Source organism: Scardinius erythrophthalmus (genome assembly GCF_964197995.2).
Source record: "Scardinius erythrophthalmus genome assembly, chromosome: 5".
NCBI lineage: Eukaryota > Metazoa > Chordata > Actinopteri > Cypriniformes > Leuciscidae > Scardinius > Scardinius erythrophthalmus.
This window is the reverse complement of record NC_138225.1, coordinates 25,972,503-25,990,304: the sequence shown is the minus strand read 5'-3', so window position 1 is coordinate 25,990,304 and position 17,802 is coordinate 25,972,503. Positions and strand designations below refer to the sequence as shown.

Here is a 17,802-nt window from a genome sequence, read left to right as displayed (position 1 = left end):
TGCCATTTGAACCTTTTCCATGACTGATCTATCTTCATAAGTGAAGCATACATCCTTAAATAGGTCATACAACTATTAAAACTTGCTCTGAATCTTGTAAAGCACTATAAGAGTGTGTGTCACCGAAATGTGTGCTTCTGACACAGTACTATACTATGTGCTAAACCACAGCCCACAACCACAACCCACCACATATCAGCCTCATCTTAAGAAAGACGAGAGATTTCAGGTTGAACTACACGCTTCATCTCACACAGTCTTTCCACAACCCTCACCTGCTTTCTAATCGAAATGATCCCTCTTATCTTTTGGGATCCCAATAAGAGAAGCTGCCCATTTCCTCAAACACACGATGAAGTGTTTAAATATGTAAAGTACATTTTATAAAAGCCACAGGCTTGATTATAATATAATCTTCTTGATGAACAATAAAAAAAAAAATAGCTGTACAAGTATTATTTCAGAAACAAAAGACAGCGTGACTCAAAAGCTGAAACTGAGGTAAAAAAATAAATAGGCTAAAATAAAAATGAGGAATTGCATTAGGGAATTTGTGTTGTAACTATATCTTAAAAACAAGCGTGCCTCTCCCCCCATCAAGCAGAGTGGAACTGTAGTCACAGGACCCATAAATGTGTATTCATAGTTCTGTTACTGGCTATATGTTTGCATCTATATGAGGCAAATATAAACAATACACACCATTGAACAGCTTTAGTTAATAAAAAAAAATGCCTTTAGTCATGTCAAACAATGTGCTTCCTCACAGCAACAACAACATAAAAAAAGCAACAAACGACACTGCCAGGACAATACACAGGACATATGCTAAAATAAGGTTTCAGCCGGAGGCCCCTGGTAGAAGGGCTTGTTTTTAGCCATTAGTATTATGTTACTGTTGTCATGGCATATGAGCACATGGTGGCCCTTTCAGCCCCCAGCTGCTCTGAATCACGCTCTTAATAATTGAGCTCAACTTTTGTCACACTCTGACAGCCGGACTGAGTATCTGAAGCTCTTAAAATTAGAAGAGAAATTATCAAAAGCTGCTGGTTAGATTGTCCTTATTTTCTCAGTTTGGTTGCTATATTGACTCCAGTCTGGTGTAGACAACCAAAAAAACACTTAATCTTGAGTAAGCTAACATACTGAATAATATACACCTTCTTTAAAACAAGGTGACATTTCTGAACTTCCTAAGTGGGCTTTTTCTTTTAGTGAGTCGGTTTAAAGCAACAGCACAAAGAAAATGGAAATGTGTGTTAGAAAGTGAAGCCCAACACAAACAAAAGGAAAACAGTCTCTGTCTGTCTCCAACAGAACAGCAGGGGTCCTGCCAAAGCAGCAACTAGATCATCATAGTGGCAATAAATGAACAGAAACTAGACATCTATTTGTTAGGAGCACTTCGTTTAGTCTGGGCGTTGTGTTTGTAGTACTTGTTTGTTAGTTCAGACACAGAGTTTGGGGTTGTGGAAGAGACTCTTGGCGACATGTCGGCTCACGTTTATGTGGGAACTAACCGCACACAGAACAAGCCATATCCCCGCGCTGACACACCAGTACACGGCAGAACCGGAGCTGTGACTGTAACAGTGCCTCTGGTTTTGTCCGTTCTTGAAAGCATAGCTCAGCTCTTTTGAAGAAAGGACCAAACCTGAAGCATGGCTCCCTATTCGAGGCTCTGCCTCTGCTGCTGCTACATTTAGCTTCAGCTGACAACAAGCTACTTTTCGTATGGAATGTTGTGTATCTTTACGCATATGCCAATGATATGTCAGTTTGCCATATAGAATACTAAACAAATAAACTTTAAAAGCCATTTCGACTTACCACAACCTCTGGAATTTATCCTTGTTTTCTTCTTAAACCCCCAAATCCACTCTACTCATGGACCTCACAAAGCCCCTCCTCTCCCGTTTTTCATTGGCTGAAGCCTCAAGGGAATACGTACCGTACTCGTAGCTGATTGGTCTATGTCCATGTCAATCAAGTCTTGACACTAAAAACTTCCGTTACCAAAAGAAGTTCATGGCGCAGGGATACGCGTAGCGATTGGTCGATTCGTCTATATTCGGGATGTAATTGGACGGTGCAGTGTAAATATCAATGTATATTATGAAGAACTGTTCAGCATGACATCACTGTATTGTTTATCATAGCAATTCAAGATAAGAGAATGTAACATGGCACCTTTATATCAAATTCGTCAACTGTATGTATATATATATATATATATATATATATATATATATATATATATATATATATATATACATATGTATATATACATATATATATATACATATACATACATATATATATATATATATATATATATATATATATATATATATATATATGTGTATGTATATATGTATATATATATATATATATGTATATTTAATTATTCAAATTAATTGCTTTACTGTACTATATTGTGATAACTGAAAATGTAATGGAATTTTCAACGCCATAAGCATTAAAGAGGAAAGAGGTCCACAATATTTGTTGAATATACTTTTCTATTCGTTTTATATTTGTATATATTAACATGGCGTGTCTTTAAAACATCTAACAAACAGTAACACAGATCTGTGAGACAGAATTTTACTGACCCAAGCCTACTGCACTCTCCAGTGGATAAAAAGAGGAATCACAAAAGCTTTCTGTCTGTCTGTCTGTCTGTCTGTCTCTCTGTCTGTCTGTCTGTCTGTCTGTCTGTCTAATCTATCTATCGGAGCAATCTCAGTCCGTGATGCTTCACAACAGAGATTGAAGTAAATTACAGAACAGATCAGCTGTTCAACGGAAACATGCCCCCGAGTCCAAACCCCGCGAGATGTTCCTGCGAGATTTCGGTGGACGCGAGAAGACCTGTCGCCGTTTCTCTTCCTCCTCTCGGTTTGTTTTCGATCGTAAATCCCGGTAGGGGATCTTCCTGATATGCCAGGATCATTGACAGTGCGCATGGACAGCCTCGGTCGGACCTTAACATTGCATTGCCCCTAATTAGATCGACATAACCGGCTGATTTTGCTTATACTCAACCCCGCCGTCTGAGATCTTGTAATCTAGGCCGTGTGTCTGCTTGCGTTATCGTGCATTCAGGTGAGTGGAGCGGCCTCTCCCAGCACTCATGCCATAGACGCACGCCTGGTTCAAATCCAGTAATTTATCAGACGTCTGTTTTCTCGCGTCCTGCTTCACAAGCTCTGGGAGTTTCCCCCCTTTCGCTGAAATCGCAACAGTGGCGGCGGCCTCTGTATGCAGCCCGGGCTCGATGGCGTCGGACACCAGCGACACGGAGGAGTTTTACGATGCGGCGGAGGATGTCAACTTCACTCCCTCACCTCATGCGTGAGTCTTATATTTAATTTATGGAAACTATTAGTTTTATTACGTTAGTTAAATGTCTGATGTCCGTTACGTGATTTAGAATGAAGCTGTCAAAACTGTTCAACAGTTGCCCCATTGCTTGTTTATAGATTTACTGCTTCGGTACTGCCATGTAACATTTATTATGTAGATATATAAAGTCATATGACTTACACAAGTAAACGGTCAAGTCAGCTGAGAGGGTTTGAAACACGGCCACGATATCGTTGTGACACGTAGCGTTCAGCTGATGTTGCTGTCATGTTGTTTTTGGTGTTGTCATTCAACCAAAAGGTTTTAAATGCGGTAAAATGCTTTAAAGAATAGTTCACACTCCCGAACTTTTCCTAAGGTGTTCCTATGCGGAAATAAAGTCATACACGTTTGAAACAACATGAGGATATGCACATAATCCAAAGTCTACACTTTGTGGGAACTGTGACTATCCCTTCAAGAAATGTCGTCCAGTTTGCATTTTTTCCACTGTATTAAACAACAAATTCTACTAATTTAGGCATTTCTCAAGTGACTGTCTTACATGTATTAATTTAGACTCAGGCTAGTTTGACAGGCATTTTTTTTTTTTGTCACAAACATGACAGCTCTTTTCAGAAAAAAAAGCCCGAATGACTCAGAAACCCAGTGACTCAATGTGAACAAAGATTTGAAGACTAAAGGTTCAAAAATAATTGCTCTTTTGTGAAGAAGGAGTCTCCATTTTATCAAGTATAGGAACATCCGCCTGCTCTTGTTGTTGCCATAGCATGGCTGGGTCAGAGGTGTGTGTGAGAAGAGCTGTGACAATGTCTGAGGAGTGTTTTGACAGTGTCTTCCGTGGTGGCTGAGGGCTGGTTTAAAAATGTATGTTGGGTCACTGTGCATATGTTTAGATTTACTAGTTAAAGGGTGTGTTATGAATGTGTTTGAGGGGCTTGTCTGTTCATGAATGCTGCGTCAGGCTAGCTCAGTGCTGGGAGGAGCCCTCACATCCACTGACAGTTTTTTCTATATACACAACTTTATTGACGTTCATTAATTAGTCTAAACTAGACTTTATACAGTGCTTAAGCGTATGAAGATTGAAATTCTGTATGTTTTGAACAAGTGAAGTATGTGAGCATATAGGCTATGTCAAAATGGAGCTCTGTGTTATGTATGATATGAGTGGTATGAGTATGAATCTTGACCCTGGTGACCTGTGTTCTTGATTCTTTGTTCTTTTATTCCTTGTAGGTCACCTGCAAAGTTTGAACTTCCTCAGTCAGGGGTAAGAGTTTCCTGTTTTCACTTACACTTTAATCTACCTGTGTACAATGTCTTTTTTTTTTGTGGAAACATTATTAAAGAGAATTTTGTGAGAATGAACATTTGCCCATTGGTAGGTCCAGACAGAGTCTGCCAATTTGATTGCATTGGTAAATTGTGTTAAAGGGTTAGTTCACCCAAAAAGCAATTTCTGTCAGTAATTACTCACCCTCATGTCGTTCCAAACCCGTTGGATCTCTGTTCATCTTCTGAACACAAATTAAGATATTTTTGATGAAATCTGAGAGCTTTCTGACCCCCCTTAGACTGTGACGTTATTACCACTTTCAAGGCCCAGTAAGGTAGTAAAGACGTTGTTAAATAGTCATTATGACTACAGTGGTTCAACCTTAATATTATGAAGAGACGGGGAAAAAAAATTGTGGGCAGACATCCATTGACCTTTTTGACTTTTTATTCAACAATTTCTTCTCTTCTGTGTCAGTCTTTGACGCTGTTCACATTGTAAACACAGTGCAGCGCTTCCGGGTTCTACGTCAGAAAGTCAGCTCAGTATCGGCCGGCTCCTGCGTCAGCAAGCTCACGCATGTGTCAAGGTGCTCACATGAAGAGTGTCAGAGATTGACACAGAAGAGAAGAAATTGTTGTATAAAGCTGTTGTTTATTTATTTATTTTATTTTTTTTCGCTTAATAACATTAAGGGGGTCAGAAACCTCTCGGATTTCATCAAAAATATTTAATTTGTGTTCCGAAGATGAACGAAGGTCTTATGGGTTTGGAACGACATTAATTAATGACAGACATTTTATTTTTGGGTGAACTTAAGCAGAATTGAAAGAATAAAACATGAGCAAAAATATGTAGGCTAATAAATTAACATGCACAGTGCAGGGGATTCGTAGAATCTGATTCTGTTTTGGCCAGTGCATGGGTCTTGATTGAGTCATAAGTCTTAGTAGGGTGATGGTTATAAACCTTTTGGTGAAATGCTTTAGTCACATGAGTGCAGGAAAGATGATCTGAGGTTGATACCAAAGGTCTGAGGTTCTGCTCTAGCTCTGTTTAATCATTTAAATAAAACTAATCCTGGCCAACAAACCAGAGCTCAACTGCTGTTATAGTATTTTCAATTACCTTTTTGAAAATTCTGGAACTCTGTTTGGCTTTGTGGGGACATGAATTATAATTTCTAAAATGTTACAAAAATAAATTTGTTTGGGGAAGGACTTCTTTAGGAAAGCAAAATAAATATAAACAATACATGGTTTGATATTTTAAAATTATTATTATGCATTTAAAATATAATTTACGATGCACTACTTTTCACAACTTTGGGGTTGAAAAAAGTTTTCATGCTCAGGCTGCATTTATTTGATCTCAAATACAGAATAAACAGTAATATTGTGAAATATTATTACAATATAAAATTGTCTATTTTAAAATCTAAATTATTTTAGTGATGTCAAAGCTTTATTTTCAGCATCATTACTCCAGTCTTCACATGATCCTTCAGAAATCATAATAATATGCTGATTTGGTGCTCAAGAAACATTTAATATTATTATCAATGATCAATGTTGAAAACAGTTTTTACTGTTAATATTTTTGTGAAAACAGTGATATATTTTTCAGGATTTTTGGATGAATAGACAGGTCAAAAGGACAGTACAGGTATTTATTTGAAATATAAATCTTTTGTAATTTTATTTAAATTTTTTTATCAAGATTTATCAAAATATATTTTGATCAATTTAATGTCCTTGCTGAATAATTAAAAACAAATCTCTTTCAAAATAAAAAAACTCTTACTGCCGCAAAATCTTTGAACGACAATTATGCATTTAAATAATAATAAATATACATTTAAATAATATTTGAAATGGGAGAAATTTTTTGTTCTTATTTGAATTGACATTTTTTTTGTGTGTGTTTAAAATCTGTAAATGAGCTACATGAAGGGTTTGAATTTGAGAATTGAGTGGTTTTTCATCTGTTGCTTTTGATTGGCTGTAGGGTCCTGCAGAGAATGTGGTAGAGGAAGTCACTGCTGGATTGGCTCAGCCAGAACCCCGCCATGACGATTCTCTTCAGGTGGGTTTGGCCATGATAAAGCCTTACAGATCTTACTTGCCCCTTTTAATTCTTTATCTACTCCCTCTCTTTTCATTGCCTCTCTGTTTCACTCATTGGTAATTTATAACAGAAGCATGCTGTGCTCTCTAGTGTGTTTGCTGTTGGATGTCTGCCCAAAAAGCAGGCCATTTCTCTTAAGTGGTCAATGCCAATAGGTCAGTTACAACCCAGCAGGATAAATGCTTAATGCAAATATTAAAACACAACTTGCTGCATTGCAAAATAAATAGCTTATTAAATAAATATGAAGAGAAAATTTATATTCTGTTGATGACGTTAAAGGCTGCACATCAAAACAAACTCAATGTTTTGTGCCAGTAAACTAAAATGCATATATTTGTTTGAAAGCTCCTGATAATTTGCTCCTCCTGAGTATGTTTTGCAAGTTGGCTGGATGCCAAACTCTTCTTGATCAATAAACGTGGACCCTGAGACCTCTGTAACCATACATCATTATTGATGTTGTAGGGAAACACTATAAGATTAGATGCCCAGTGTAAACAGAGCTTTTATTTTGATGTACAGATGCGTTCTACATGAATGCTAAAGCACAATTTTCTGACTGGCCCTCTTTCCAGATCATTGACAGTATTATAGAGGAGAGTCAGAAGAGTGGAGTGGAAGATCAGTTGTTGAGAGGAGAGGAGACCTGTGCAGCCTCCTCTGAGGGGGAGAAGGCAGAAGCAGAAGGCTACAGTGTTGAAGAAAACCTGGTTCCCGAGGTGCCTCCAGAGGATCCTGATGTGACGCCACATGACTCTGGTCGCACTGGGCAGCTGCCTGATGTAAGACCAAAGGAAGTGAGGTCACGGGGCATTGAGGACAGAGCACCAGATGTGGCTGGTTCCGCCCAAGCGAGTCAGGACCAGGCTATGTCACCCCCTCCTGACATTACAAGTGCTTTGGGTCAACCGTCGCAACCCGCCTCCCTGCCTTGTGCAGAAACTGCTGATATTCTAGAGAAAGTCCCTTTGACTGATGCAGATGACCCTGGCCCTTCCAAAACTCCCAGACAGTTTACAGTGGAGCCAGACATTGTAGCTAGCACCAAGAAGCAACCGCCCTCAAGGCCACCTCCACCCACCGGGGCTCCACCTCCTAGGCCGCCTCCCCCCTCACGGCCCAGCTTTTCAGCTAGTAAAAAATCCCAGGAAGTGATGCGACCAACAGGCCTAGAAGGTATGTTGTTTGAGTTTTCTCTTCAAAGATGTCACTGGTTTAACATGTAAAAATGTTGCTCTGTTACTTTTTTTGATGACCATATATTTGTGCCGTCCTATAGTGATTGCCACTTCTTTTTGTTATAAAATGAATGTGAAATTTTATATAATGACTCAAGCAATATCGTGCTCTATGATTTGTCAGTCTCTGTAGAGCCAGCGGACGAGCTGTGTGGATTGGTCAGTCCAAATGCCACAGTACGATGTATTACTAAAGAATTCCAGCACTCCCTGGACCTCGCTAGCGCCACTAGTGGCGATAAAGTAGTCACTGCACAGGTTTGAATTTAAATATAGCCATTTCAAATATTATAAATATGTAGATTTTACACTGAATATTTTAAATCATACATTTGTGTCTGTAATTTTGTATGAATAGGAAAATGACGAGCAGGCATCAAATTCGAATGGGAGTGAGACCGTTGGACCTCAAAGACCAAGATCTAACTCAGGCAGAGAGCTTACGGATGAGGTAATGTCATTATATATACACATATAATATCTTGTGTTAACCACAGATGTTTTTCAGGCATTTAACCAGAAAACCCGTCAAAAAACAAAACACTGACTTCGGGATGATGGAACCGGAACTCATTTCTATGATCTGGAAAGTGGGAGGGACACATTCTAAACTTTATTAGCATGGCTTATGAATATTAATACGGTGCCAGCTAGAGATGCACCAATATGAAATTTCTCAGCCGATATCGATAGCCGATTATTCAGAATGATATCGCCCGATACGGATAGGTTGTTTTTTCTTATGGGAAAAAAAAAATCTCTCCCAAATAATGCTGCAAACTATAAAGAGAACGCTCTCATTTGGTACACTATAATATTAGAGGTTAAAATTAACAACAGAGCTATTATATTCAACTGCTATTTATTTCCAGATATAATATTTACACTCAAATAAAAGTTGAAATGTTTGTATACAACTCAGTTACACATATAAGGTAGTTTTCATAAGCACTTGTCTTCACGGCAAATTTATTCAAACATATATATATAATTAACAGTAAATAATCTCCCCTCTAGTTTTTCCTAAAAAAAAAAAGCTAACTAACAAACGGATGACTTTCCTGAGTGATATTGTTCACAAGCTGTTTTATTTACATCTTTTCACGGTTGAAACGCTGATTGAGTGATTACAAGAGATTTGATACGGGTTTCGGTAAGTTGTACTGGATCTTTCAACTTACCTTCTGATATTCATGCATGTTTTTCTAGATATAATTTGTATTAAAGTGCAAGAATAGACTTGAGATATTACTGCTTGAATTTCGTGATAAAATGGACCGAATTTGAAAGATGACACTTTGTTTCTTTTTAGAAGTAACAAAGCACAGAGCTATTTGCGATTATTGGATGAGAGGCGCGCTACAAATAATGTTTAGTATAGGGAAAAACTGCAGATCTGGCAACCCTGGTTTGAACTACAGGTGGTTCATAGGGTCAAATAGAGCCTGCTTTTATATAGCTATTTTTAACTGTTAATGCATTAACTTGTCCTAATTAACTCAACACGAGAGTTTTTCTTCACACACAGTGTGAGTTGCAGTCGGTCATTTTACCGCACCCTTTTGATTGACAGCATATAATCGGCACTGATCACCGGCTGTTTTTAAACCTCTCTAGTGCCAGCAGTTGTTACTGATTATCTGAAAAGCAGTTAAGTTGATTAAGAATATTAGGACGATGACCGATTGTTCATTCATTCATTCATTCATTCAGGCTTTTCACTGGTTGTTTTATGTGGCCTCCTGCAGTTTTCTTTGTGCTGCTATGAATCACTTATAGTATAATGATTATTACTCAATGCAGTAATCTGTGTGTTTTTTGTTACAGGAGATTCTTGCAAGTGTGATGATCAAGAATCTGGACACTGGTGAGGAGATCCCTTTGATCCAGGCAGAAGAGAAACTCCCCACTGGAATCAACCCACTCACACTGCACATCATGAGGAGAACCAAGGAGTATATCTCGTAAGAGAACTGCTTTTCCCATTATGCACCAGCAATACTTCTCTTCAACCTGAAACATAGAAACACAAGTTATCTGATAGGGCTCTTTGAAAAATGTGATGAGTTTCCAAGATGTCATGAGGCCTGAGATGTCCAACTGTACCATATAATCCACAATCCATCACAGAGTTGTGGAACTCTTCTGAGCTGGTTTTACATTTCATGTGTGATATCAAGGATCATTTTCCTTATATGACACTCTGCTTGTGCTTATGTGATGGGGCCCTTAGGCAACAGGATTGAATCCCACCAGTAATCCGATTCGCCACACTTTCATATGCCTTCGTTTTATCAGTCAGAATGAAACCTACAGACTGTTTTTCCTCTTTTGAAGGAAGAAGGCATGTAATCCCTTCTCCTCTCTCCGCTCTCTTCTGATTTGAAACCCCTCAAACATGAGTCGAACATTTTGGCAGGAAGTGCTACATAATGCTGAGCTGATAACAGTTTTGTAGTTTCTACTAGTGTGGTTAATCTGAAACAGTTGGGTTGCTGGATCTGGTCCTGGATCAGTGTTTCTCATTTCTCATTTTACATCAGGATTAAATGCAACCTAATTTTGAAAGGGGTTTAAAGAGAACTCCTGTCTTAAAGCCAGTAGCTCTGTACGCTTTAGGGTGGGATCTCACACGTTCTTTTTTCTTGGCAGAAATGATGCAGCACAGTCGGATGATGATGATAAGTCCCAGCCTGCCCTTACAGACACAGATGGAGGGAAACTGAAACAGAGAACGTAAGAGATATGTTTATTTATAACTAAAAAAAATCATAATTTGAGAAAATAAATTGTGCTCAACTGCTCAAAAGTTTGGGGTTGGTAAGTGCTGAAAGTGATCATCAAAGCTGTATTTATTTGATTAAAATACAGTAAAATATTATTATTATTATTATTATAGTGAAATATTATAACAATTTAAAATAATGTTTTTCTATTTTAATATATTTTAAAATGTAATTTACCCCTGTGATGGCAAAGCTGTATTTTCAGCATCATTACTCCAGTCTTCAGTCACACGATCCTTCAGAAATCATTCTGATATGCTGATTTGCTACTCAAGAAAGATTGCTTAACATTTTAGTTGAAACAGTGATACATAATTTTTTTTTAGGATTCTTAGATAAATAAAAAGTTCAAAAGAACAACATTTATTTGAAATAAAATGTACTCTACTGCTAAATCATCTGAATCATTCTATGCTGATTTGGTTTTGTTGAAACAGTTGTGCTGCTTATTATTTCTGTGGAAACCGGGATACACTCTTGATGAATAGAAAGTACAAAAGAACAGCATTTATTTGAGATTGGAATCTTTTGTAACTTTAAAATTGTCTTTACTGTCAATTTTGATCAATTTAATGCATTCTTGCTGAATAAATGCAGTAATTTCTTTATATATTACTGACCCCTAACCTTTTATCTAATTATAATTACATTACCATTCAAATATAGCTAGAGGGTCCAGTGAGAATGATTTTAGACACCTGTTTGTTCTTCGTCCTTCACTCAGTACACAGCTGAAGAAGTTTCTGGGCAAATCGGTGAAGAGAGCGAAGCACTTGGCGGAGGAATATGGAGAGAAAGCCGTGAATAAAGTCAAGAGCGTTCGAGATGAAGTATTCCACACGGACCAGGACGACCCATCATCCAGTGATGACGAGGGGATGCCGTACACCCGACCGGTCAAGTTTAAAGCAGCTCACAGCTTCAAAGGGCCCTTTGACTTTGACCAAATCAAAGTAGTGCAGGACCTGAGTGGAGAACACATGGTGAGGAGAGCGTGTGCGACCTTTAATGTGAACTTTAACCTATTTTGTGATTTGTGATGTAGTTAGTTCATTATTTAGTGATTTGACCACTCCCTCTTCCCCTCTCAGGGTGCCGTCTGGACAATGAAATTCTCTCATTGTGGGCGGCTGTTGGCTACAGCAGGGCAGGATAATGTGGTTCGGATATGGGTCCTAAAAAATGCCTATGACTATTTCAACAACATGAGAATAAAATACAACACAGATGGTAAACATGCACACGTGCACAATATTGTATATGAAGACTACTATATAAAGATTTTTTATTGTATTCAAAACATACTGTACCTTTCCTATAATTTATATACTGTGGCCCCAAAAAGTATTTAGACACATTCTGGTCGTCAGATGTTTTGAAATGACCTGTTTCGAATGAAATGTATTATCAGTGCTTAAACAACAAACTACATGAAATTAATCTTGATGTTGGGAAAAAACATATATTCCATTTTAATAATCGCTGGGATCAAGTCATTTACACACAATGCCACATGGGACACTCAAGACTCGCACATAATTATTTACTATCAGGAGAAAATTCACCAAAGTGTTCATCTTATCAGAATCCACTGTCCATTAAACATATTTTGCTGGACTGTAATATTTCTACCCTTTTGAGAAACTTGTTTTATTCTGTTGATACTTTTGGAAAGGTTTTTAAACCAGTAAATAAAAATTTAGACTTAAGTTTAAATATATATATATATTATTAAACATCTTATTTAGTTTTATTTTTGAATAACTAAACCCAACATGCTCTCGCCATGAACATAGCCATAGAGGCTGGAATGGCGTTAAAGAGAGAAAAAAAGTATGAAACGTATTACTAGAGCTACAATTACATTTAAAAGATGAATCACCTCTTTGTAGTTAAGCCCAATGTTAAACTTAATCATTGTCTAGGAAGTAAACACTTCATGTGAAAGCAGCTGGTGTTGCTGCTTTTGTAGAGCTTATGCAAAACAACTGTAACTGATCTAAAACTCTGTGAGCTGTGTACTGCCTTCGAAAGCATCTTAACCCACTTGAAACCTCATAAGTGACTGATTTGGTGCGCCCTACGTAGGCACTCTGCATGGGAGGCGACACTCATAAGAGATTTCAGAAGAATTTGGCTTTGGCATGTTGCTAAGCTAATGGCACAATTCTCTGATAAACATAAATATACATGGCACACACAATTATTGTGTCAAATAACTGTAATTACATTGTTGTTGTTTTTTTTTACTATTTTTGGGGGTTTCCTTTTTTTAAAAGAGTTTCTGGTTTCTCTCTTTCTCTCTCAGGACGTGTGTCGCCGTCTCCCTCTCAGGAGAGTCTGTGTTCCTCTAAATCAGATACTGAAGGAGGGGTAAGGCATTTTTTCAAGTTTTGGAGTTCATACTGATTAATGACCATTTAAAGCTCTAAAATGTCTCTCTTGCTTTGTTGCTCAGTTTGGTGCTGCAGCGGAAGATGCAGACACTGAGGACAGAAATCTGCCATTCCGGCAGGTTCCGTTCTGCAAGTACAAGGGTCATACGGCTGACCTGCTGGATCTGTCCTGGTCGAAGGTGAGAGGTTATGGTCATCAGTGCTCCACTGAAGACTAATAAAGAATTGAGCGTGGAAAACGTTTTGAAATTCTCAATTTAATGAATCGCAATCTGACATACTGTAATGGTGTTCTTTTCCCAATAGAACTACTTCCTGCTGTCATCATCAATGGATAAGACGGTTCGTTTGTGGCACATCTCCAGGAGAGAGTGTCTCTGCTGTTTTCAGCATATAGACTTCGTTACAGCCATTGCATTTCATCCCAGGGTGAGTGTGCTGTTTGTGTACTCTTTAAATTTTGGGTTGGTAAGATGTTTTTGAAAGAAATTTCTTACACCCACTAGACTGCATTTATTAGATAAAAAAAAAAAAAAAAAATAGAAATATTATTACAAAAGGTATTTTAAAATGTAATTTATTCCTGAGATGCAATGCTGCATTTTCTGTATCGTTACTCTAGTCTTCCGTGTCACATGATCCTTCAGAAATCATTCTAATAAGTCTAATTATTATCAATGTTGAAAACAGTTGTGCTGCTTAATATATTTCTGTAAAATGTGATACATTTTTTCAGGATTCTTTCATGAATATATAGTTCAAAAGAACAGTATTTATTTGAAATAGAATTTCTTTGTAACAATGTCTTTACTGTCGATTTTGTCAAGCTTTTTGAACAAAACTATTAATTTAAAAAAAAACGTACTGACCTCAAACTAATGCCATTTAAAAAAAGGCATTCTTTTTTTAAATAAAATAAACATTAGCTGAATAAAAAAAAACTTATTTTATTTCAGAGTAATTATTTTAATTACTCACCCTCATGTCGAAATTTTATTTTGGGGTGAACTAGCCCTTTAAGTAAAATACTAAAATAACTCAAACTAAATAAACTAAAATTTAAAACTTAATAAAAACTATATAGACATTTTAAAAAAGACAAAAATGAACTTTTTTTATGTGATACTAAAATAACACTGGTTTTAATGCCTGTATTTTTCTCTCAGGATGACAGGTATTTTTTGAGCGGTTCTTTGGATGGAAAGTTGCGGTTATGGAATATTCCAGATAAGAAAGTGGCACTGTGGAATGAGGTAGACGGACAGACGCGTCTGATAACAGCAGCTAACTTCTGCCAGAATGGAAAATATGCGGTTATCGGCACCTACGACGGGCGCTGCATTTTCTATGACACAGAGGTGAGTGTTTCTTGTGAGCTTAAAGATGGGAACAATGATTTTCACTTAAAATGGAGGAACACCATGTACACTGCATTGATTTATAAATCTATCTACGTAACTAGTTGATTATTAATCACTCATTTCTTCTTTCATCATGTTCGGCTCAGCGCCTCAAGTATCACACCCAAATCCATGTTCGCTCCACGAGAGGCAGGAATCGCGTTGGCCGCAAAATCACCGGTATTGAGCCGCTGCCAGGAGAGAACAAGGCAAGACACAGATGTGTTCATGAAAGAGGAAAGACTCAAAATGGAAAAAGACTGCAGTTAGATCTGAAACTTTCAGTATAACATTTGTCATTCATACCAAGGTGACGTTCCATCATTCAGTCTCAGTTAATGCCAATCTCCTTTTCCTCTGCAGATCTTGGTGACGTCAAACGACTCTCGCATTCGCCTGTATGACCTCAGAGATTTGTCTCTGTCTATGAAGTACAAAGGCTATGTGAACAGCAGCAGTCAGATCAAAGCCAGCTTCAGGTGAGAGAAGCAACCCTGAAAGATGTCCATCTCTGATCTTACACTTCTACTGAAAGTTCTGAGTGAATCTCAAGGATGTCCTCTTGTTCTTGTAGTCACGACTACTCTTTCATTGTGAGCGGCTCAGAGGACAAGTATGTGTACATCTGGAGCACATACCACGACCTGAGCAAGTTCACCTCTGTGCGGAGAGACCGCAATGACTTCTGGGAAGGGATCAAAGGTAATACGATGGAATCATATTATGAATCATGCTTGACTGACAGAAGGTTACACAGCCGCCACGTTCAGAATTCAATTCAATAAATCTATGCGCAGTGAGTTTCAGAGTAAAGCACGTCTTTTACTCTCGAGCAGCTCATGATCCAGTGTTTTCAGTCTCTTTGCGACTCAGTTTGCAGTAAATGCTGCTCCACCTGAACTCAGCTCTGCATTTGCTCAGTGTTGGGTCTCTTATAACGTGCATTTGAGAATGCAACACATACCAACCATCATCCCAAACTTGAAATAAACACCTATAAACCAGCTGTAGTCAACAAAAGAGAAGCTTTAAAGGGATAGTTCACCCAAAAATGAAAATGCCGTCATCATTTACTTACCCTCAAGTTGTTCCAAACCTGTATGAATTTCTTTCTTCTGCTGAACACAAAAGAAGATATTTTGAAGAATGTAACTAAACAGTTGATGACCCATTGACTGCCATAATATAAAAAACAAAACAAAAAAACAATTGAAGTCAATGGGGCTCATCAACAGAAACTCATACAGGTCTGGAACAACTTGAGGGTGAGTAAAGGATGACAGAATTTTCATTTTGAGGTGAACTATCCCTTTAAGGGTTTTTCGCCGTCTGCCTGAAATTAAATTTGACCACATTTTCTGTGTTAGCGCAAAATCTGTTTAGTCAAAATCAGAAAATTTGCTGACCCTCTGGAATGGTGGTCCTTGTCTGATGACGTCATATATATATATTCCATTTCACAATATTGAAGTAAAGTCGTCGGCACGGACTCAGCGTTTAAAAATGAATTAAAAATGTTAGTATTATAATTTTACATTTGTAATGTAAAATAAAATTGTTTTTATTATATTTTTTATTTTATTTTTAATTTAACAGTGAAATAAGTAATATTTCCTATATTTTTTTTTTATTTAGTAGTAGTAGTAGTAGTAGTAGTAGTAGTAGTAGTAAGAATAATAAAAATAATTATTATTATTATCGTATTCATATATCATCACAAATATTTTGGCCAAATTGTGCAGTCCTACAAACAGGCACGTCAAACCTTGCGGGATTCCCCCCCCAAATGTGCTGCCATAACAAGCATTATTGTCTGTAATTTTTTTTAATGACTTCTGCCTCATGATTTGTAGCTCATAATGCCGTGGTGACTTCGGCCATTTTTGCTCCGCATCCGGATCTCATCGTGCCTCAGGAGGCAGGGGCAGAGAAGGCAGACTCCGACTGTAAGAGTGACAGCACAGATGACTCTGAGACCATCCCTTCAGGTACTGACCGTAACTATGGCAACTAGCATTGCGAAATCACAACAGTGCACTGTATGTGGTAGTAGTGAACAAAAGTAACCCACTCTTTTTCTTTTCTTGTCCTCAGGGGCATTGAAAACAGATCACACTGAAGTTTTGCTCTCTGCTGATTTCACCGGAGCCATTAAAGTTTTTGTCAATGTTAAGAAATACTGAGTGCTTGTGCTGAATATGACACCCAACAAGTATATGTAATAATGTAAAAGCTCCTCTCAGCTTTCGGACAGAGTTAAAGCAAAATCAGTGCCACTTTACATCTAACTGAGCCCCCTTCATTGACCAATCAGCTGCTGGAGAGTGCTCTGAGAGGCGGAGATTATAAGCCCCGCCTTATTCGCAGAGAACAGGGACCCAGGAAGTTGGAAGGTGGGGACAGTTGAGGAGCAGGGACAGACGTTACAGCTCAACGCATCTTTCTTTACCTTCCTTTCTTTTTAATTTGATTTTGTTTGGAGAGATATTGTTGTATTGTTACTGTACATGCACAAAAGGGCTTTAAATTGCACAGATCAGTGATGCCATTTTAATGGATGAGTGAAACTGCAAGCCTGTATGGAGACTGAATGGATATGAGAGACACGGGTGGTCAGCCCTTAAAACAAACACACACACACACACACACACACACACACACACACACACACACACACACACAACTAATTTCCTCCTCCACACTTTAACCCCAAACTCAAGGTTTCTGGAAAACATCATAAGCACTAACTAAACTCATTTCAATTTAAAAATCTTGGTCAGTGTTATTTTGTTGTAAAAATAATTGAACTTGATTTTATGTATGACTCCAGAAATAAAAAAAAAATATGTTTAAAGATATTCCCTTGTGTTGTTTTTATCTCTATGTATGCAGTAAAAATGTTTTTAGCGCAATTTTCCACCGGACAAATTGCGATTGTTAACTCATGATTTCTGTTCTGTCTGTGCGCACCAATCTTGCACTTCTATCTACTCCTCAACCAGACCACCTAGAGACTTCGGGTTTTCGGCATTATGTTAAGGAAGGTCTAATCTCGGGAAAGCACAAAAAAAATCCAGGAAAAGATTTACTATCTCTTAGTGTTGTGATCCCATGAGGTGAGAAAATTGCGCTAAAACACTCACCGAGTTTTTATTACTTGTTTCACTGAGCTATGTGTACAAAATAAATATGTTCTAGGGT

The 17,802-nt window shown here is 37.8% G+C and overlaps 2 protein-coding genes across 6 annotated transcripts in view; one reads left to right on the top strand and one right to left on the bottom strand.

Moving 5' to 3' along the window:
- Window positions 1–1,920, bottom strand: part of klhl13 (kelch-like family member 13) — a gene marked incomplete at its 5' end in the record, with an annotated part of 59,482 nt that extends 57,562 nt beyond the window's left edge. For 2 of the 4 annotated variants that reach the window (XM_081365231.1, XM_081365235.1), the window contains one exon: window positions 1,834–1,918. Of the gene's footprint in view, window positions 1–1,833 lie in introns of all 4 variants that reach the window. The other 2 variants (XM_081365232.1, XM_081365234.1) reach the window with 2 other exon arrangements.
- Window positions 1,921–2,755: 835 nt separating this feature from the next.
- On the top strand, window positions 2,756–17,452 carry wdr44 (WD repeat domain 44). 2 transcript variants are annotated; one of them, XM_081365225.1, is made up of 20 exons: window positions 2,845–3,111; window positions 3,214–3,360; window positions 4,612–4,645; window positions 6,659–6,736; window positions 7,357–7,957; window positions 8,144–8,277; window positions 8,378–8,470; window positions 9,847–9,983; window positions 10,672–10,755; window positions 11,530–11,788; window positions 11,897–12,035; window positions 13,114–13,178; window positions 13,264–13,380; window positions 13,508–13,630; window positions 14,368–14,559; window positions 14,709–14,810; window positions 14,965–15,080; window positions 15,176–15,303; window positions 16,455–16,589; window positions 16,696–17,452. In XM_081365225.1, exons 2-20 carry the CDS (start codon window positions 3,284–3,286, stop codon window positions 16,782–16,784), a joined length of 2,703 nt encoding a protein of 900 aa, XP_081221351.1. In that variant the 5' UTR covers window positions 2,845–3,111; window positions 3,214–3,283; the 3' UTR covers window positions 16,785–17,452. The 2 variants fall into 2 exon arrangements, with proteins under 2 accessions (XP_081221352.1, XP_081221351.1); XM_081365226.1 differs by having other exon boundaries at window positions 2,756–3,360; window positions 16,696–17,431.
- Window positions 17,453–17,802: the final 350 nt, after the last annotated feature.